This window comes from Agelaius tricolor, unplaced genomic scaffold, assembly GCF_023055355.1.
Source record: "Agelaius tricolor isolate 1412-34295 unplaced genomic scaffold, bAgeTri1.0.p SCAF_2, whole genome shotgun sequence".
NCBI classification, from domain to species: domain Eukaryota; kingdom Metazoa; phylum Chordata; class Aves; order Passeriformes; family Icteridae; genus Agelaius; species Agelaius tricolor.
In genome coordinates, this window is record NW_027269262.1 from 60,308,518 (window position 1) to 60,328,902 (window position 20,385).

General features: G+C 46.4%; 3 protein-coding genes across 7 annotated transcripts in view; 1 reads left to right on the forward strand and 2 right to left on the reverse strand.

Annotated features, from left to right (window-relative positions):
• Nucleotides 1-499: 499 nt before the first annotated feature.
• Nucleotides 500-2,497, forward strand: BHLHE22 (basic helix-loop-helix family member e22). The gene is given in 2 exon segments (XM_071420256.1): nucleotides 500-1,833; nucleotides 1,835-2,497. Coding segments are annotated over 2 exon segments (900 nt in total). The 5' UTR covers nucleotides 500-1,446; the 3' UTR covers nucleotides 2,348-2,497.
• A 2,477-nt stretch (nucleotides 2,498-4,974) lies between these two features.
• Nucleotides 4,975-8,047, reverse strand: LOC139586680 (uncharacterized). Of its 2 annotated transcripts, none has more exons than XR_011677912.1 (2): nucleotides 6,007-6,082; nucleotides 4,975-5,783 (listed from the first exon to the last, which is right to left on the reverse strand). XR_011677912.1 is itself a non-coding variant. In XM_071420267.1 (2 exons), the coding sequence occupies exons 1-2, from the start codon at nucleotides 8,002-8,004 to the stop codon at nucleotides 5,596-5,598; spliced, it is 459 nt and encodes a 152-aa protein (XP_071276368.1). In that variant the 5' UTR covers nucleotides 8,005-8,047; the 3' UTR covers nucleotides 4,998-5,595. The 2 variants fall into 2 exon arrangements, 1 of the variants encoding a protein (XP_071276368.1); XM_071420267.1 differs by lacking the exon at nucleotides 6,007-6,082 and adding an exon at nucleotides 7,734-8,047 and having other exon boundaries at nucleotides 4,998-5,783.
• A 1,899-nt stretch (nucleotides 8,048-9,946) lies between these two features.
• Nucleotides 9,947-20,385, reverse strand: part of CYP7B1 (cytochrome P450 family 7 subfamily B member 1) — a 125,319-nt gene continuing 114,880 nt past the window's right edge. For all 4 annotated transcript variants that reach the window (XM_071420229.1, XM_071420226.1, XM_071420243.1 and 1 more), the window contains 2 exons: nucleotides 18,215-18,393; nucleotides 9,947-14,220 (listed from right to left, as the gene is read on the reverse strand). In XM_071420229.1, coding sequence (XP_071276330.1) covers nucleotides 13,924-14,220; nucleotides 18,215-18,393 — 476 coding nt within the window. In that variant the 3' untranslated portion in view covers nucleotides 9,947-13,923. The remainder of the gene's footprint in view (nucleotides 14,221-18,214; nucleotides 18,394-20,385) is intronic.

The following is a 20,385-nucleotide window of genomic DNA, read 5'->3' on the forward strand; positions in this document are numbered from 1 at the left end:
GGCCGAGTCGGGCTCGCTGGAGGGAAGCAGGAGGGCACGGACCCGCGAAGAGTTGGTCAGTCGCAGTAAAAAACAAATTTTAAAAAGTTTGGTGGGTTTTGCCCTTTCTCTTCCCGCCCTCTCTCTTCCCCAGATCCGTTCATTTTCAAGGTAACTGATGGGGCTTTATGTTTTTTATAGGGACACCGGGGATAATCACTCGCAAGCAGCAATCTGCTACTTGAAAAGGGATAAGGGAAGGAGGAGGGGAACCTCCCCGTAGTTTGGTCTCCGTTTGTTGGAGGGGGGGTGGGGAGAGGGAGGACTGGGGACCACCCGCCTCCCAAGGAAACAAGGTGGACTTTGGCGGTGGGCAGGAGTGGGCACGACGGCTGGGGCTGCTCCGGGGGTTTTTAATTTTATGTTTTTCTTTCCCAGGCGATGCTTTTCGGGAAGACGGGTGGGGGTGGGAGGGAGCTATAAGTTAATGTAAATGCAGGGGGTGGGTGGGCTGGGGGGAGAGGGTGTCACTCCCGACTCCACGGCTAAGTTAGCAGAAGTCTGCTGGCAGCACTCGGAAGGAGAAGTGTTGAAGTGGGCTTTTCTGCAGTGCAGGGCTGTAATTTGCTGAAGGAGGCAAAGAACATCCTTCGATCTAAGTAGGGCTTTTAGTGTGCTCATTGATGAGTGAAAGTCGCCACACATGTCAAGCTAAAGGCAGTTGTTGGGTTACTAACAGGACACAACGTCTTGCAAACATATGCGTTAAGCTGTGTATACAGATGGCAGGGAGAATAATGGAGCAGGCGCCTCTTATAAAGCTCTAGCTGCTGCCTGTCTTCAGACCTGGGAAAAGAAACTATTCAGACTCAGGGCCAGATAGCGCCTGGGATTGTTTGTTACCGTTTTAATCCTATTAATTAAAACGTTAACCTGATTGGGTAGAAAGCTCTGTCCCAACAGGCGAGTCTTCTTCATAATAACCTACTCTCAGAGATAATGATGTAAAAGACTCCCCCGTCTGCGGCGGCTGCTGGTTGATGGGTCCGGAAATCTCTTGAAGGTGAATCCAAGCAAGATAAACGGTGGAAGCGGCTCCACTGGCAGCGCACAATGCCCCAGCGCGGCGCCTGCTGAGGGCGAGCCGGAGCCGCAGCCGGAGCCACAGCCGGAGCCACAGCCGGAGCCACAGCCACAGCCCGAGCCACAGCCGCTGCCGGAGCCGCAGCCGGAGCCGGAGCCGCCGCCCGAGCCGGAGCCGGAGCCGCAGCCGGAGCCGCAGTCCGAGCCGCCGCCGGAGCCAGAGAAGGGGCAGCCGCGGCGCCGGGCACGGCGCAGCTCCGGCGGGAGCCGGGAAACGATTTCTGCCAGCGGGACGCCGGGGAGCCGCCCGCCGCGGCGCGGAGCCTTGGAGGAGCGGGCCGGGAGCTGAGGGGGGCGGAGGAGGCGGAGGCGAGCGGGGCGCCGATGGAGCGGGCGCTGGGGCTGCCCGCAGAAGAGGACCTCTTCCACAAGAGCCTCGCCGCCTCGGCCAAGCGCATGGAGTCCGCCTTCCGCTCGCCCCCGGGGCTCGACCTTTCCCACCCCCGCGACCGCCAGCCCTCGCCGCTCGCCTGCTACGAGGCGTCGGAGCCCGAGGCGCTGCTGCAGCCCGGAGTCGGCGGCGACCCGCTGGCGCTGCCGCCGGGCTCCGTCTGCGTCAAGTACGGCGAGAGCGCCAGCCGCAGCTCGGTGGCCGAGAGCAGCGGCGGCGAGCAGAGCCCCGACGACGACAGCGACGGCCGCTGCGAGCTGGTGCTGCGCGGCGCCGGGGGGGACCCGCGCGTCGCCTCGCCGGCGGCGGGCGGCGGCGGAGGGGGGGGGCGGGGGGCTGAAGGCGGCCGAGGGCAGCTGCTCCAACAGCCACGGGCACGGCGGCAGCAAGAAGTCCAAGGAGCAGAAGGCGCTGCGGCTCAACATCAACGCGCGGGAGCGGCGGCGGATGCACGACCTGAACGACGCGCTGGACGAGCTGCGGGCGGTCATCCCCTACGCGCACAGTCCCTCGGTGCGGAAGCTCTCCAAGATCGCCACGCTCCTCCTGGCCAAGAACTACATCCTGATGCAGGCGCAGGCCCTGGAGGAGATGCGGCGCTTGGTGGCTTATCTCAACCAGGGCCAGGCCATCTCGGCCGCCTCCCTGCCCAGCTCCGCCGCGGCGGCGGCGGCGGCGGCGGCGGCGCTGCACCCCGCCCTCGGCGCCTACGAGCAGGCGGCCGGCTACCCCTTCAGCGCCGGGCTGCCCCCCGCCACCTCCTGCCCGGAGAAATGTGCCATCTTCAACAGCGTCTCCTCCAGCCTCTGCAAACAGTGCACGGAGAAGCCTTAAGCGCCGCCGCCGTGGCCGCCCCCCGCCGCCGCCGCGGCCCCGGGGAGCGGCGACAGCCGGCGGTGCGGTCCCGGGCCGGGGGGCGCGGAGGCGGCGGAGGGACTGACCGCTGCCCGGCCCCCGCCGCCCTCTGCCCGGACGCGCCTCGCCTCGCTCTTCTCCTCGGGTGCCGCCGAGCCGGGACCGCGACGGGAGCAGCGTGCGGCGGGGAGGGGGCGCGGGCCGGGGGCGCCGCGGGCAGGGAGGAAGGCCCGGCCCGGGGGCGCCGGGGGGGCTCGCTGCGCGTCCGGACAAAGGAGAGGCCGGGAAATAGCAGGCCGGGCTGGGAGCCGGGGCTGTCGCCGGGGACAAATCAGAGAGGGCACTTGAACATAGATTTTTTTTTAATTAATTATTAGCAGTATTATTATTATTATTATTATTATTATTATTCTGAGCCAGGAAACAAACAAACTTGAAATGTAAACTTATTATTTAAGTGACTCGCAGAAACAAAGAGACTGGACCATTGCTAAGGAAGACTTTGTATTTTTTATCGTCTCTAAACTTTGATCCTGTGAAAATGCGCAAAGTTTGGTGAGAGTGATTTAAAAAATCGAGAGAGTTAAAAAAAAAAAGACAAAAAATAACCGGTCAAAACCCCTACTCCGTGTCGCTGAAAGTATCGCATTTTTAAAAGAAATATTTATGTGCACCTTGTTTCTTTCCACTTTGCAATGATGTATAAACAAGACATGCTATTTATTTGTTATTCTTTAAAATGACCCTTCCACGCCAACAATATTTATCATGTGTTAAGGTCATGGGTCTTATGTGCAGTTACTTTAAATGCTTCTAAAATTCTGTTTATGGATTAACTTAAACTGTGTGCCAAGTGTTTAAAACATTTATTTGCCAACAACATATAACCAGAAATGTTGATGTATCCGAGCTGCTTAGGTTTATGAAAGGTCATCTGGATTTTAAGTTGCATCATCCCTGTATTTAAATTGAGCTTTAATAAATTGCTTCAGTCCAAAAATTACAGGAAAAGTGTATTCTTAATTGCTCAACCAACTGATTTTTGAAAGGGTATTCTTTGCATTATAACAGGTAATAACTATTTACTTTTACAAGGCATCAGAGCAATAGCTGCTACAAGAATACTTGCCAAGCCAATGTTTTCCCAGGCGCTGTGTTTTCGAAGGTATAATTTAAACCGCTTTTAATGTGTATGTAAATTATTCTGACTGTGGATAATTATTTAAGTTGAAATACTTTAAATACTTTAGGCTAATTTACAGAACGCGTGGAATTCTTCTCTTCCTTTTTCACGGGATGTGGGGGGCGGGTTTTGATTTTTTTTAATTTTTTTTTTTTTAAGAAAAATGAGAGATGAAAAGCAAGAAGTAGCTATTTACCCAAAGTGAGCCTTCAGTTTGAGTTTGCATGGCTGGGTGGCTGTCTCTCTGCCATTTGTAAATCAAGATTTTTTTTTTTCATTTTCTTTTTTTTTTTTTTCTTTTCAAAAACGAGTCCTGCTTTTTTCCACTACTTGCAGATAATACAAATTCGGACTGTCAGGTTGGATGGCAAAATAGGAGCCATGATGGATCTGTTGGCAGGTCACGGATGTGTAAAGAGTGATATATATTAAATAGGTCAATCAGATTATGACAGCAATGTACGATCGTTTGTATGTGTATCTATGTCGGAAAGAATCTTTATTAAAATATTTTGAACAAACGCTTGTATTACGTTGTGCTTTGTTAAGCATATCCATCCAGATTAAAGGAGGTGGATGGTGGGGGTGGGTCGTTTTCTTTCCTTTGCCTTGCTCTGAGCGCGCCCCAGTACCCTGCCCGTCACCCCGCTCCCGGCTCCGAGTGTCCCAGGCAGGGAAGCAAGAAGTTTTTCCTCCCTGGCTGCGTTCCTCCCGCTCCCCTGGCAGGCGGCCCCCGGTGCTGGGCGGCATCCGTGGGGCAGCGCCGGGCCCTGTCCTGCTCTGCCCGGCCCGGCCCAGCCCTGCCCGGCTCGGCCCGGTCCTGCCCTGCCCTGCCCGTCCCGCGGCCCCACGCCCGCCCGAGCCGTGGGGTGGATGCGCCGCGGGGCGCTGCAGGACCGCCCCCCCCGCCTCCTCCCGACCCGCGGGGTTTTGGAGCCGCCCCTCCCCTCGCGGACCCTCCGCCCTGCCCCAGCGCCGAGGGCAGGGGGAGCAGGCAGCCCCCCAGGATGTCTGCTCGGCGCTAAGCCCGGGCCGGGGTCCCGGTCCTGCGGCTCCCCCCTCCCCTCGGGCCGGCGCCGGGTGTCCGCGGAGCCGCCTCTCCCAACGGCAGCACCACGGGCGGGGGAAGGGTATAAATATTTTCTGCTCCACTTCCCATCAAAAAAGATTAATCAGAACCTGTAACTTTTCAGGAAACATAACTGTAAAGTGCCACGGAGCTGTGGGAAGGCAGCCCAGAGAGGGTGGGCAGATCAGCCCCCAGGCGCAAGGAGAAGCGTCTCTCAGCATTTACTAGACAAAGGCTGGGTGCGTCTAATTATGATTATTAAAACAATTTCCATGACGATGTCTAATATTATGTTAATTTGAAAACAACTGTGTATGAAAACTGTCGACTATAATACCTAAATTCATTTAATGAAACACATCGTTAAGGCAATTAAACCTCCTGGATGTGATTAAGGAACATAATTACGACACTGTTCTGCGCCATAATTGGGTGTCTTTAATCAAGGGGTAAAGTGATCAGCAACACAGCCATTAGTTTGTATTGTTCTGTCTCTGCTGTCCATCATTCTGATTAGGAATTAACCACCGCCACCAGCTTGGCGTGGTGCGTGCCTGTGTGTGTGTGTCTGTGTGAGTGTGTGTTCGTGCATATAACATCGCAGGACACATTTGCTGCAATATTTACCGCTTAATGTCTCTGGCTAGCGAGCGGGCTTCCTTCCCGGAGAGGTTCCCTGGGAAGGTGCGGGCGCTGCTCGGCTTTGCCCGGCCGTGGGGTGGGGGAAAATAAGCCAGGTCCCAGCAAACTCCTGGAACGGCCGGGAACTAATGTGGGGAGAAGGCGAGGGGCTGGGGGAGGCCCACGCCCTGCCTCCCGGCTCCCGTGGCCGGGAGCAGGCTCCGAAGTGTGCGGGCCGGGCCTGGAGTGCTCCCCGGGGCTCTGGGGAGCGATGTCTGTGGCACATGGAGCGGGCTGTCCGCTCCCCGCCTGCCTCTGCCTCGGAGCGACGGGACAGCGGAATGAAAATCTTCGTCATTCCTGGCTACCGCTGCCGCCCGACTTTGGGCTGTCTTGCTTCCTCTTCGATTGTTTCGGAGGGGGCGAGGGGTCCGTGCCAGGTAGAGATGCTGCCACTCCTGGCCTCACTATCCAGTCGCGCTGCGCCGGGCATCCTCCCTGGGAAGCGGCGCGAAGCCACTGGGCCAGTCCCTGAGCGGGTCCTGCCAATGCAAGCGTAATGTGTGCCGGGCTGGGGGGAGGAGAGAGGCTCCCCCGCCCGCCTTAAAGCTTGACAGATCACTTAGCCAGAAATGAACATGTACCCTTTCAAAAGAGCTTCCTCCCCGTTCCCAATCGCCCCACCGAACCGGGATCTCCCTCAGCCTCATCCGGAGCTCCCTCTGCCCCCGCCGCCCAGCCTGGCTCCCTTCCCCGGCCCCTTACCCCGGCTCGGAGCCTAGATTGTCCCAGCATGAGTGACATTGGCTTTCCTAATGTAATGACTTATGAAAGATATAATCATGTGTTAAATTGAATCCTCCGCTTAACTGTTAATGGTGTGCTCTGGGCACATTTACGTATTAGATGCTATGGTAACTAATTACCACTAGAAGAAGGGATAATACACTTTCCAGACTTTGACAAATAATTATGAGTGTTCACATCCCTGCTAGCAGCAGTTGCAGCGGATCTGCTGGAATGAGTAAGTGAATAAATGAATGGGTAAGTGAACTTGTGTGCATGGAGGGGACTAGATAATGAATAGTGGTCAAGTGAGTTTTCTTATTAAAACCTTTAATGAAAATGTGATTTAGGGTGGAAGGGGGAAAAAAGTGAGACGCTGCCTCTAAACGTAATTAAATCGAGTAATATAAACATCAGAAACATAAATAAGTTTGCTTTTAATTAAAACTCAGCAGTCAAAGTAAATTATCCACGTGCTCGGAAACTTCTTTGCAGCAATTAACACTTTTTTTTTTTTTTTTTTTTTTTTTTTTTTTTTTTTTTTTTTTTTTTTTTGTGGCGGTGCTGGTGGCGGAGGGAGGGTGTTGGGGGGTAAAACAAACGAGCCGGGACTCCCGACTCTCTCCAGGATCATTTGTAACTGTGATCGCACCGTCCCTGCCCACAGGCCAGACTGATCCTGAGGCTCTAAGCAATGGGCGAAGAGCTCCTTGTCGCAGCGGGACAAAAGTTTGGGGAAGTCGCTCTGGGCCCCGGCCCCTCCGCCCGCCCGCTCCGCGGGGTCGCTGCTGCCCGTCGGGGCCCGGCCCCGCCTGGGAGAGCTCCGGCACCAGCGGAGCCCACGGAGGGCGCAGGGCAGGCTGTCCCTGAAGCGTTGTGCATGGCTTAGGCAGGCGCCGCAGGGGTTAAGCCGATTGCGCCCGTTCCTGCGCTGCCATCCCGCCGGAGCAGGGGCAGAGGCGGGAGCCGGAGCCGGGAGCCGGAGCCGGCACGGCTGCCCCGGCCCCCAGCCCCACGCGGGGGCTCCTAGCAGCCCTCCACGCCGCAGAGAGGACATCTGCTAAATGAGCACAGAGCTGCAGCCAGCCCCATTTACCCCCGGTCACTCATCAGCTCGGTGTCACCCAGCCCGCCCACACCCGCCCCCGAAGCGCTCCGGAGGGGAATTTGGTCTGGTTCGGCTCGTTCTCCAGCCTCGGGAAGGGTTAAATCCTTCCCCAAGCCCCTAGTTGCCCTTGTCCTCTCAACCTGATTCAGAGACGTGTAATAAAATAGGAAGCAAATTTATGGTCTGTTTCAAGCACTTTACTGCTGTATTTTTAAATTCATATATGCACATATAAGAACTATGATCTGTGAATAATTTGAAATGCTATAGGAAAATGATGTATTTTAGATCAAACATAACCGTTTTCTTACGTAATTGTCTCGGATTAAAATAAAAAAATAAAGATACATTTCGAAGAGAGACAAAGCTGAAAATCTAATGACAGCCATAAACTGCTAGACAGCCATAAATTAACGTCTTCATCAAACACTGAAGGGATCAGTGCTTATCTAAATCAACAATTATTTCTTCCGAGAAGTTGCAGAACAGATTGCCCCTTTAATACTATTTTTAAATCTTCATAATTGAGGATTAGGGAAAAACAATCGCCTTCCCAGAGTAAACCTCCTCTCCACCAGCCGAAGCCATCCAAACTCACCGAACACCCAGACCGCTTCCCTAGGAACCTCCTCGGGGGTCCCGTCCCCTTGTCCCACTGCAGCATCCCGGGAAGCTCGTGATGCTTTTAGGAAAGGGCATGCAGGAGTCTTTCCGCACCTCCCTCTCCCCTGGTTTTTGTCGCGGGCCGGGGGAGCTGGGAGCGCAGGGAGCACAAGCCGGCGGCGGGAGCCCGGCGGGCAGCGGGCAGCGGGCAGGGATGCGGGCGGGCGAGGGTGCGGGTCCCCGCCGCCGCCGCGGGCCGGGGGCATCCCGGAGGGGCAGCATCCCCCCGTGCTGCCACCAGCAGCTCAACTAATGCCCGTCCGCTTTTCAGGGTCAAAGCTTTAGCGAGGCGGCACTTCTCCCAGCTGCAGCCACCTGCGAAGCCGGTTTTGCAAGAGGCTGCTGTAAAGAATTCATTTTTAAAAGGCAACTGAAAGATACGTTGTGAAGAGAGGCGATTCACTGGCTCGCAAGATGGAAATTAGACAGGGAAAGACTTGCTGCCTGTAGGAGATTAGCGAGCGACTAAACTGTTTGGAAGAAAGAGGTAGTTGGAAAGATGAGCTGATGGGGAAGAAGTCACTGTCAAAAGTCATCACAGGGTGTTTGCCTACTGACTTTTACTCTCCCTGTAGCCATAACTTAGACTTTTATTCAACTTTTCTGTACTCATAGCTGCTGGTTTTAGGGAAAAGAAAAATAAACCGACACATTAGTGTCAAAATGGGTTTAACAAATCTTTGAAGATAGAAAGAATCCTGCAAGGGTTCTAGCAAAAACAACTGAAGCTTAGGCTACTTTTGATTTATTATTTATTTTGGTGTGAATAGTTTTGAAGACGAGCATATTTCTACTATTCTGAATGATGTACTCATACAACCTCTCACATGAGATCCCAGGAAAGCCTGATGCATAGAATAAACACAGAACTTGTTTCTATGAGGATCAACACCCCACCACAGCTTTCCTGCTTTCACTTTAAAATGAAACATTGTCTACTTTTTTTTTATATGCTTTATATATTTCTTCATATTTATTACTAATTATAAACATAGACAATAACTTAAGGATCATGATACTTTCATAAACATACCTTTGAGAGGTGTGTTTGTAATGAGATAATTTTTCTGTTATGTAGTAGGTATGGAGACATGAATATCCAGGGTACATAGGCTGGTTTAGGTAATAGACAGGAAAATACTTCACTTTCTATGGTCTGGCAGTTAGAATAGCTCTATTCATATGAGTTAAGCATATGCATAATTTGATACCTTGAATAGTTTTAAAATACAGTGCTATTCAAGTAACATCAAGATAGTACCTAGTATCAAATCAAATACTAGATAAAATACAGTGTTAGGGGGTCTCACTAACTCCTTCCTTTCGAGCTATCCTTCAGACCGTTATGGAAAGCTTACTCAGAAATGTGCCCTTCAAGAAATCTCAAACAATGCCACTTTTTAATGTATAAATTTCAGTAACTTCTAATGTAGCCTGGAGTTAGAACAATTGCACAGCTACACACATATTTACCAAACCCAGAAAATGCTGCAGGTCTGTCTTCTCTAGGAAGCATCTTCAGTAACCCTCGCAGACGTATCTGACAAGCATTTCTGCATGAAGGAATGGAGAAACACCGATGTCTTTAGGGTACAACCTTCCTATTAAATACCTGGAGAACTCAGCAGCTACAGTGATACCTAGAAAAGCCAAGTTGTGCTTTGCTGGTGCAGTGCTGCGCATCATAACAATTTCATTCATATCCCCTTTTAAAATGAATGATCTGTGAAGACAGAATATTTTACTTTAGGTAGTACATCTTGTACTACATGGAGGTTTGCAAAAGTAAAAGCCTAGGAGTTGTACTTAGGAATCACTAGTGGACTGCAGATCTTTATTTTAATTTTGAATAATGTCCTAAGAATGTCAGAAGTACCACTTTTTTTATCTCACCTGGGATGGGAATTGGCTTATGTTTCCTGGTGGGGGGGGGGGTGATAAAAAAGACACAATACTTTCCAATATTCAGAGGAGTTTCTGTATTTCACTGCTGAATTAAAGGCTTTTTTTTAATTACAGAAATACCTGTCAAGATCAAGTAACAGAAAAATGCAGTATGTTGAAATAATAATTAAAAAATTAAAGCAATAGTTGTGAATCTGTGAGAAAAGTATAAGCATAAGCTGGAAAAAATACCACAGACAATCATTCAATATTAAAATAGATATATTCCTTTTTATTGTGCCCTTGAAATACAAAATTCCTTTAAGATGTTAGATTACTAAAATAATGAATTTTCTATTTTCTTGCTCAGAAGTACCTTAGTTGATCTAGGAGCTTGAACAATGGATATTAACTGTTAAAGTAGAACCTAGCCATTGTTCATCTATATACAAATTGTGAGTTTGCAAAATTAAGAGCACTTCACAATCTCTTGAATGATCATTCAATAATGACAAAATAAAAGATCATGTAAAATTCTACAAGAAAAATTCACAGACCAGTAATTATTCATAAAAATAGCAATGCCAAAAATAGTGACATGCAGCTGGCTTTAAAAGTATAAAGAACAACTCTTACATGGTTTTATATTATTCCATTAGGACATACTGACAGAGATATGAAAATCTAATTTGCAAACAGGTACACATATACTACATGGTTTCCTAAATAATGGAACATTTAAAAAAGTTTACAATAGCATCTAGCAGTACTAAGTGCCAGCATGAAAATGAAGAACATTCAATCTGTAAATTAAAATATGAAGAATAATTAAAAAACTATGTTTTAGCATTCACATTAGTTCGTGATAAATTAACTTTCTTCTTGGGTGCTATAAAGGGCCAGACTGACTTAATAAACCTATTTTTTTTTAATGAGAAAAAAGGTGCTTAAATATATTTTTTTTTTAATAGCAGGAGATAGTATTGATACAGCCATAGACACCAACAACTCACAGTCAGAAGCTGGTAGTGACCAGCCAAGTCACATCTCAGACTGATGGGTGAGTGCACCAATTCATCAAGGAACAGCAGAGGAATTCAGGGGGTGCCCACGTGCTCCTCCTGCTTGATGCTGCACTGCCAGGTCTGTGGATGCCCCCAGAAGGTACTGCTGGGCTGGCAGGGCAGAATCCCCTGCTGAAGTGGAGAGGTGGGAGAGGGAAGCCCAGGTCTGCCTCCTCCCACCCTGCCCTGCAGCCCCACCGGCACCTGAAGGCTGGCAAGGAGCGCTGCTCTTTCTGCCTAGATGACTTTGCATCTTTGTGCTCCAGTGACACACACTCAGAGCTGCACAATCCTGGCTCCTGCAGCCAAGGAGGTCATCAAAAAGGGTGTTGTGCCCTATGCAATGAAACATGCTCTTCTTGGCACAGCACCCTGCAGCTAGCTTGGCTCCAGCTGGGACTTAAGGGGATGCTACACCCTGTTGTGCTGTCTCAGCTTATTGACCAGGAATACCAACACCATGAGCCTTTCAGTCCTGCTCCATGGAGACTGAGTCACTCCTGGTCAGACCAGCTGCTGACTCTCAGTATGACCCCTCCTCAGTGGCTGAATACATGGACCAGAAGGGCTTAACCTCCCTGTCCAGCTCCAGCTCTCATGGCTTTACATGGGGTGAGGCTTTCTTCCACAGCAGCTGAGGTGTGCCAAGGTAGTGATGCATGGCTTACCAGACAAACCAATCTACTAGGAGCCTGGGTTACCAGGGACACAATTCCAGGCCAGGCTGGGCAGACCCTGCCTTGTATTTGACTATTTTGGTTTTTGAGCAAAAAGAGCAAGCAATTTTTATCCCAACAGAATGCTGGCCTCTTGGGTGGTGCTCTCTAACTCTGATGCAAGGTCCCCAAGCAGCTTCATACAGGTCTCATCCAACTCCTGGGAAAGATTCTGACCCTTTTCTCTCTTTTTTTTTTTAATGGAGCATACCATACAGATTTAATTTGCTACTTTGGAGAGCAAATCTAGTTGTTCTTTTTATTCTTTACAGAATAGAGACTATACAAATTGATCAGCAATTAATCTGAAACTACTAATGATTTGCATGTACTTTTGGCACAGTCCTATTATGCCCTATCAAATTATGCAACAGCCAGTGATACTCTAATTCAAAAGCCTAAAAATAGAATACAATTATAAAAAAGAGGCTTCTGTTTAAAACAAATACCCACTGTTTTTTTTCACAGTTGCTTCAGGTTTGTTTTAAAGTTGGATGCCAAAGAAGGATTCATCATAATTGTAGCATGAGACATTTTACAGCTTACATATAAGCAATAATGGAATACAATCAACAGTGTAATGATATCAATATTCCCTCCCTCAATAAACCAGACTCTAATGTCCAAACTGGATTATGAGCTACAGCTGAGTACAGAATAGCCATAGGAGTAAGTCACAGCTACAGAGTAACCACAGGAGTAAGTAACCTGAGTACAAGAATGTCTCCATAAAAACCAATTTTACTCTGTGGCAAAAAACAATAATCAGCTTTTGCTGTTGATTAAATGTTGAAGTAAAGTTAAAGCATTTAATCAACTGCAAAGCTCATTTAACGAAAGTGTACTCCAAATTTGTAGACATTATTGATACTATATATGAAGAGAAAATGTTTATATGATATATCTCAAAAAACCACAATTTCATTCTTGGGGGATTTGGAATGTGGCTGTACCAATCTCTGAAAGTTTTTCTACTGATGCTGACACTTATTTAGGGTATGTGCTTTACACAAATAACTGAACAGGCTTCTACAAAAATAACAATAAGTAATTTTTAGTATGTAGGTAGTAGTTTTCATCCATAGGCCATCAAGTGCCATATAGATTAGTAGAATTTCTGATTTTGAAAGACTTATTCTGGCACATCCCAAAGAGAGATGTTTTTTTAGGAAGTCAAGGCAAGGCCCACAGATATGGCTATTCTGCCATTACAATTATCATCCTGGCAAATTGAGACTGGACAGCCACGGGAATCCTCATCAATCTCTGAAGTGATGGCTGGGAAGAGAGACAGGGTCTAAACTCTCAGATTTTGTGCACTAGGAAATTAATTTTCCAAACAAGAGCTGGGCACCCAGTGAAGCAGGTTGGACAGCCAGTATAAACTTCTGTGGCTGCCCAGGGTTTTCACTTGCTCAAATTTTGGCTCCAGGGAAGAGCCTGTTTTCCAATTTGCAGATGGACAAGTCTGTTTCCAAACACAGGTCACACTACTCTGCCTATGCACAACTTAGGCAAGGTAAAACAATGCTAAAAAGCATTTTTAGATACCACACTTGCCCTTGAAACCCTCTTCCTCTTTTGCCTTTTTGGAGAAATGAACAAACATAAGAAATGGTCAAAACAAATGCACGAACATGTTACTAAGAAACAGTGAGAGAAAGAGAAGCTAATTTTTGAGGTGATAGAATAATTCCAAATGGGCTTCTATATTTTCTCCCTGAAGAACATGCTTTTTTGGAGGGGGCTCAAGAGCCAAAATAGACAATTTAGGCTTGATCGAGAGCCTATTAAAATCAACAGAACTTCTCTTCTGACTTTAAATGATTGTAGGAAAGAAATCACACATTTTAAACTTTTGCACTGCACCAAAAAAAAAAAAAAAAAGAAAAGGAAAAGGAGCAAGAGAGCAAAGCATTCATTGTCAGTACATAAACCTGAAGTTAGAAATGTGTTGTCAGTAAGACATTCTTGCAAATCATCCTCCACCGCCCCACACAACTTCCATCACATGTCCCAAATAAAGGGCTAAGATTCTCAAGACCGTGAAAGAAATAAAGTAAATATAAAGTTAGGATAATAATCACAAGAAGTTCCCCCTTTCTTGTTATTATGCTTCTATGAGCAGATGCTGATATTCATGTAAATGGCCTGGATTCATGCTCCCTGTAAGTCCTGCCCATCTCACAACCAAGAGTAGGGGGATGCACCTTGTAGAGATGCTGGGCTATTTACTTGGCCAGACTGGTCACATCACCTCACTTCACCACTCAAGCAGGACAAATTGAGGCTGCACGTCCCTGCATCTGGTCTTTACCTCCAGCCCAACAGCTTTTCTCCTTAGAAACAAAGAGGAAGGAGGTAAAAGCAGAGAGGGAAAAGCAAATGTTTCCAAAAATATAAAGCTGAGTGATGAAACAGAGCAAACATGGAGATTAGTGGAAGGCATATAGGCAGCTGCTCAATTTCTTAAGGACCTTAGCTTGTAACGAAAGGCAATATCAACGTCTGGCAGGAGGATACCAAGGCCCATGCGACTGTTATCAAGTCTGACAGCTTTGTTTTCTGCTAGTTCTACATCAAAATGAGACAATAGTATGAAAAGAAACATCTTCATCTCATTCATTGCGAGGAACCTCCCTGGACACATGCTGATCCCAGAGCCAAAGGGCATTAGGAAATACTTCAGTTTTCTTCCTGCCTTGTAGAATGTGGTTTTCTTCTTGCCATTCTCTATGTATCGATCGAACTTATACTCCTGAAAATGAAAGAGAAAGAGAGAGACAGCGTGATATCTAACAAGGCAGTTACATGAGCTGCTTTCTTTGCACAATGGTAACGCGTCTGAAACCCAGAAAATAAGATAAAGAGGAAGACAAGGAGCTGACAGCTTCTTCTTTTTAGCTGGTTCCCTCAAGTTTCATTAACTCACATTATCTTCCCTGCAAAGAACACTCTTTAAATCCACTTATTTAGCTTAGTCCTTTTACATCAAGCTCCTTCAACTTCCTCATCTCATCCACTGAATGTCTGGCCTATATTGATTGTAATTAGATTTTGACCGCTTTGTAGCAGGGACAATGAACCTTAGTGGAAGGACAATTTTCTTGTAAAGCATCATACACACTCAGCGTGGTACATACATCATAAATAAGGATAATCTGCAAAATTCTGCAAATGCCTATGAATAAATTAATGCATTGCACCAATTTTGCTCTTGCAAGCCAGAGCAAAATCCATCTTTCTTTTGCACCGAATGATGCAGATTATTCAAAAACTCCAGCGCTTTGCAGTCAGTTTTCCTTTCAGTTGGAGATGGTTGCTGCTTAATTTGCCACATCTTACCTTCAAATATTTTGCTGCAGAAGCTGTGAGCAAGGCAGGACAATGCCAGTGACTGACGATTACAAAGAGGGTGTTTTCAAGTAAGGCTTGAGGTCACACTTGTAACCTACATTCCATAAATTGAACATATTTCTGACTATTTTTGAGTAGCAGGATCCCTGTTTAGAGATAATTTGTGTTTTTGAATGAAGGAGATCTGGCATCCTCACTCAGTCAATGGCAAATTAACCACTTACAAAACCCTCCTGCATGCTTTGAATAAAAATGACAGGCACTTCTTGCTTATGGTCACTCATTAGCATTTGTCCTGCTTTGCATACATCTGCTATAGCAGCAGCCATTTGGAGCTGGCTGGGAACAAGTCAGTCAGACAGAAACCGACCTCAACTGATTAAAAAACCCCACACCACCATTAAAAATACAGTGATACTGATCTACCCATTAGATTAAAGGCTCTGAAAATCATGCACTCCAGGTCTTGCTGTTGAGAAACAAATGTCAGGGGAGGTGGTGAGTGAGAAAGGGAACAAATACTAGATGCACTGGAGGGGATGTAACTTTGGGTGCTGAAGAGCAAGAGCCTATTTCACTAAATGACAGAGGCCTGGATTTTCTACAAATATAAAGGTGATTCTATGTCTGCTTCCACTGACAGGTAATTCTTTTCAGTCTCTTTGAACACCCCCAGCCAAAAAGAAGCATGCCTTTATTTTTTTTCTATTGCTTCATTTGGAGCAGCACAGTAACAAAAATGAAAGCCCAGCATATCATAAGATTTACTTCCTGAATTCTAAATCCCGCTGGTCTAAAAAAGCACTGCTAAATATGAACTGCAATAGCTTAAAAACCCAACCCAGAGCTCTTCTCAAATGTTTTTACAAGGTGCACTTCTGGTGTCTGGAGGAATTAAGCACTGTGTTATTGAACACACAGACACACTGGGTCAAACCTTATGCTTTCTTTGTCATATTCAGAGCTTTCTGAGACTTGCAATTGCTTTTGACAAAAAATAAATTGCTGTCTAAGGAACAGGGGAAACAGAAAACAAGTGTGAGACAGGAATGCAGCCAATGACAGTGACATCAAACTCAGGGCTGCTGAAGTCCCTTGGGTTGAGTAGTGTTTCCTTAAAAGCTAGTTCACTGACTAATAAAGACCAGTTTTAAAAATGAAAGAATTTTCAGCCATGCACAAGGTCTCCTGAAAGAGACATGGTGGCTGACAGCAAGGAAAAGGTCAGGACACTGAGCAAAAGCAGCCAATGAAGTTCTGTGTGGATGAGCTGCTACAAATATTATGAAAACTGAGCAATCTCCTGTGATTGATCAAAGTCTCCTTCTGTCACATACTGTATTTAGCTTTGTTTGGGAAGTCACCATAGAGGGTTTCCTGCAGGGTTTCCTGATACTTACTCTATGGGTTTTGCAGAGTTCATTTACTGAGCTCTATAACTAGCTGAGTTAGAATTTAGGGTTTCACTTATACACTTTATAGAAAACTGACTAATTTATTTAGGTCTTAATGGGTGGAGAAAGGGGTCAGAAATATATGCTTACACACTTACACAATATGGTGCCAAAGCACAAGATAGCTTGAACTTAAATTTATGTATCCAGGAGAAAAAGCATTGCTACAAAATTATCTCATCAAGCTGCCTGTTTTCCCAGGAAAAGTTTTCCCTAAATACATGACAAGCTCAAGACTGCACCTTTCAAAAAATTCATTCTCCATCTCTATCTGATCCTCAGTAGTTATTGTTGAAAGCACACTGCATATTTTAAGAACCAAACAGAACAGTGATTTCCCCACTTTTCGAGAGGGACCCATGTGCTGAAATCAATGTACTGCAATGTGTGGATTGCTCATTCACTATCAAAAAGATAAAATATATGAACTAAAGCTGTACTGTGAAAGCTGAGCAGAGCTGATACTAAGCAGATATATTCAAGCAATGGAAATATGGTAATATATTCTGGCAATTATTGGATAAGGGAGGAGATCAGTTTCCACACTGATGCTTTTGGTCTAGGACCTAAACAAACAGATGGACTTTTGACAAATCAATAACGTTCTCCAAAATAAAGTGTTAAGGATAAAATAAAAAAAAAAAGAAGCTTATTTGTTAGCTGTTATCTATCCTTTTTAAGGATAAAAATATTAATCAACTATTTGCCAATAGATGAATTATTTTTAAAACCCTGATTTTTCTCTGCAGGCTTTATCTTCATTTTTGGGTGGGGACAGCCAGCAGAGCACCCCTGAATGTAATTTTCATTCTCGTGGCTGCAGTGTTCATCCCAGTGACTATACCTTACTCCTGCTGACTCCAACATGCTCCACACCTCCTCTCACTGAGGCTGGCAGAGCTCCTACACAACGAAATGCTGTCCTGCACCAACGAGGCACTTGAATCTCATCTTTTCTTTGCAAGCTCTCATCTTTAAATTCCTGAAAGGGAGAGCTTCACAGAGCAACGTCTCTAACACGGGCTTTCTATAACCACGTAAAAAGATCCAGTTCCTTTCTTCTTTGGCTCAAATGCCAAGGATGGAAATCAGCATGGCTGGGAGACAGCCATTTGCTTAGGAAAATAGGGGTGAGGAATGGATGAGGTATAAGCTCTTGCCTCTCAGGCAGATGAGCCATTTAAAAGCCTCAGCGTGCACCCTTGCTCTTTCTTGCTCTTCCTCTGTGGCACCCTGGGCTGGGAACAGCAATCTGGGGAGCAACCTAGCCGAGAGGAGAACTATTCAATTTGCATGCAGGTGGTGAACTTCTGAAGCTGTATTACAGCTGAGGCAGGGTGGATTAATTTTGAGTCTTTGATATTCATTAACTTGAGCGTCAGAGAAAAATACAAGGAGATGACACAATTACCCTCCGAGCTTCGCTGCAGAGCAACAGCTTTACAGTCTCAAGTTCACAACACTCTAATTGATCAAGAAGGGGTGAATCCCTACGAAGGGAGGTGAAAAAGCATAAGGCTCAAGTAAGACACTGCTATTATAGGGCTTCAGAGAGTCAATGATGCTTTGCGGGCACTTAGCTAAATGGCCCACATTATTTGCTATTTAAACCACCTTCTATTATTCAGCCCTCCTTGGGTATCAAATGATCCACTGCCAAACAAAGCCCACATTTAGCCTAAAGTTTATGGTAGTCAATGTGCAATTGTCAATTCCTTTGAAAGCAGTCCAGTCAGTCTCATCACCATATTTCTCTCTTCAGGCCATGAATCCTTTGACCTGCAGGGCCCTAGAAAATACATCTGAAACTAGGAAGATTTGTTCCACAAGAAGGAACAGCAGTAAAAAAAAACCACAAAAAAACCACAACCACAGATCACAAAAGGCTTGGCTGCTTCGATGTGCCTGGAGTAGGAAGAGTGGCACCAGCTGAATGTTTACCTTAGGATCTTCATAGACCTCAGGGTCCATGTGCAAAATCTGCGGGTAAAGGGCTATCCAGTCTCCTTTCCTCAAAACGACTTCTTGATTCCCTTCAAGCTTGAGAACAAAATCCTCTTGGCTGATGCGGATGTTCATAGAGGACGAGCACATTCTTAAACTCTCGTTTAAGGCACTCTCTGCAATTAAACAAAAGGGGGGAGGGGGGACGCATCAGAAATATGGGAGATGATTGGAAGTTATACATGACTACGGCTGCTGATTCTCCAGGAGTTTAGTAGGGCAGGCTAAAGGGGAAAAAAAAAAAAAAGGGAAAAAAACCACACAAGCAAAACCAAACATAAAGCAGAGACCAGGAGGAGGCAATACACAAGCCCACAGCGTGTGGGTGGGGCAGTCAGGGATGCTGAGCCTCCCGAAGTGACTCTCCCTGATGAGATGATGGCGATGAGAAATCCTGTCTGTTGAAAGCAGCACTAGGTTTTGGGTGGAAAGTCATTATTCAGGCATCGTGTTTAAAACAACGCAATCAAAAGACATGAACGCTTTATGCATTTACATATATTTTGGTGGTTGCAAACAAGTACCAGTGAAAGCATCCATGGAGCTGTTTAGCTTGCCTTTTGAAAGTTGTTGGATTTAATGGTAGGACTATACATTAGAAATCATTCTGCTTGTTAATTCTGTAGTCATTCTGAGAATTTTTAAATGCATTTTCTTTTCAATGCACTATGCTGCCAAATTATAGTGTCTGTTGTGGTCAGAGTGAATGAAAGCAATTCATTATTTGCCTAGTAATTTTAAGAGAGAAAGACACTTCTAATTGGCCTAGAGGAAACAAAACATAGTCCTTTCAGGTTTGGGGAAAGCAAGATCTCTGTCTCCACCATCACATCCTGGAAGGCTCCAGAAGCTGAATGTCCTTGCTTTCCCAGTGGCCTTCACCTTTTGCTCCTAGCACGACAGATTTTATGGCTAATTTCCGGCAATTTATCCTGGCAGTTTGAGGAGGAATTCCTTTGGGAATAATATGCATAATTTGCATAAATCATTCTGATAGCATGTATATCAGCATGTAGCTCCTGTCTAGGGCTGCATCTCTCACTTTGTAATCAAAACTGACTATTTTTCCACCAGTGTGTATGGGCACTGTTATATGTGACTTGATTCCTTCTAATCATTAGTGTGAAAAATAGCCTAAAATAGGGTTTCATTTGCATGTAATAATCCATTTGTGTCTGCCTTTATGTTTTGTGATATCAAATAAGCCTTCTCTAAGTGTTCACCAAGGCACTGCAATTGCTGCACCCAAAAGGTTAGTTTATTAGAGACAGTAGCTACCCAGTGTAGATGCCTCTGAAAAAAATAATAACAAACGTTCTTTCACTAAAAATTAAATCTGGTGCAGCATGCATAGCAAATAAAGTGGCCCTGGATGCTTTCTTGCAGGAGGTTTTTCCTTAAGCATGCATTTGTCTAAAGAAATGAGGCTGCGGTCAGCTTTGTGTGGCCAGTGCCGTGATTCAATGTGACGTACAGTGAGTCTGTGCATATTCTTTTGGACTGCCTTCGTTACTATAATCAGGCAGAGTCAAATCGGCTTGTTGGTGACGAAGCCAGAAAAGAACCCTGGTTCCAGAAGATGGCCTCTACTGCGGATAGCCACAAGGCACCTGACACGATAGATTTCAACTGGCAGCGCTCTGGCAACAAAACTTTACGCGGTACAAAGGAAGGGTCCAGCCTCGGCTCCAGACTGCCTTCAACCTGCAGAAAATGAAGCTGGTAGCTTTGTACCAGTCCACCATTTGGGAATGGATGTGGAGACAGCAGAAATCAAATGAGGAAGAGGGAAGGAGGGAAAAAAACAAAAGAGAAATAATTATAAAGTGTCGCGGCAAAATAGCAGCACGTTTAACCGCCCAAGCAATGCGGTCACATCCTATCGGCGGACATCCTCCCAGAAAGCGCGGCAGTCCCTGCCCGCTGCCGGATCTCAAATGACAATTGGGCAGCATATCTTATGCAGAAGTTAATCACAATAATGGAGCACAAAGTGTGGCTTAGCGGTCAGATCGTAAATGACAAATCTGTTTTACCTTCCAGTACCAGTTATGTGTGGAAGGCGAGCTTGGCTCTCGCTCTGAGCGATCATGCCGATAATCATTAGA

Coding starts and splice junctions, on each gene's coding strand:
- LOC139586680 (XM_071420267.1), bottom strand. CDS start 8,004: ATGCCCCCGGCCCGCGGCGGCGGCGGGGACCCGCACCCTCGCCCGCCC. Junction 5,784..7,733: donor GGAAGCGGTCTGGGTGTTCG/GTGAGTTTGGAT, acceptor TTGCATTGGCAG/GACCCGCTCAGGGACTGGCC.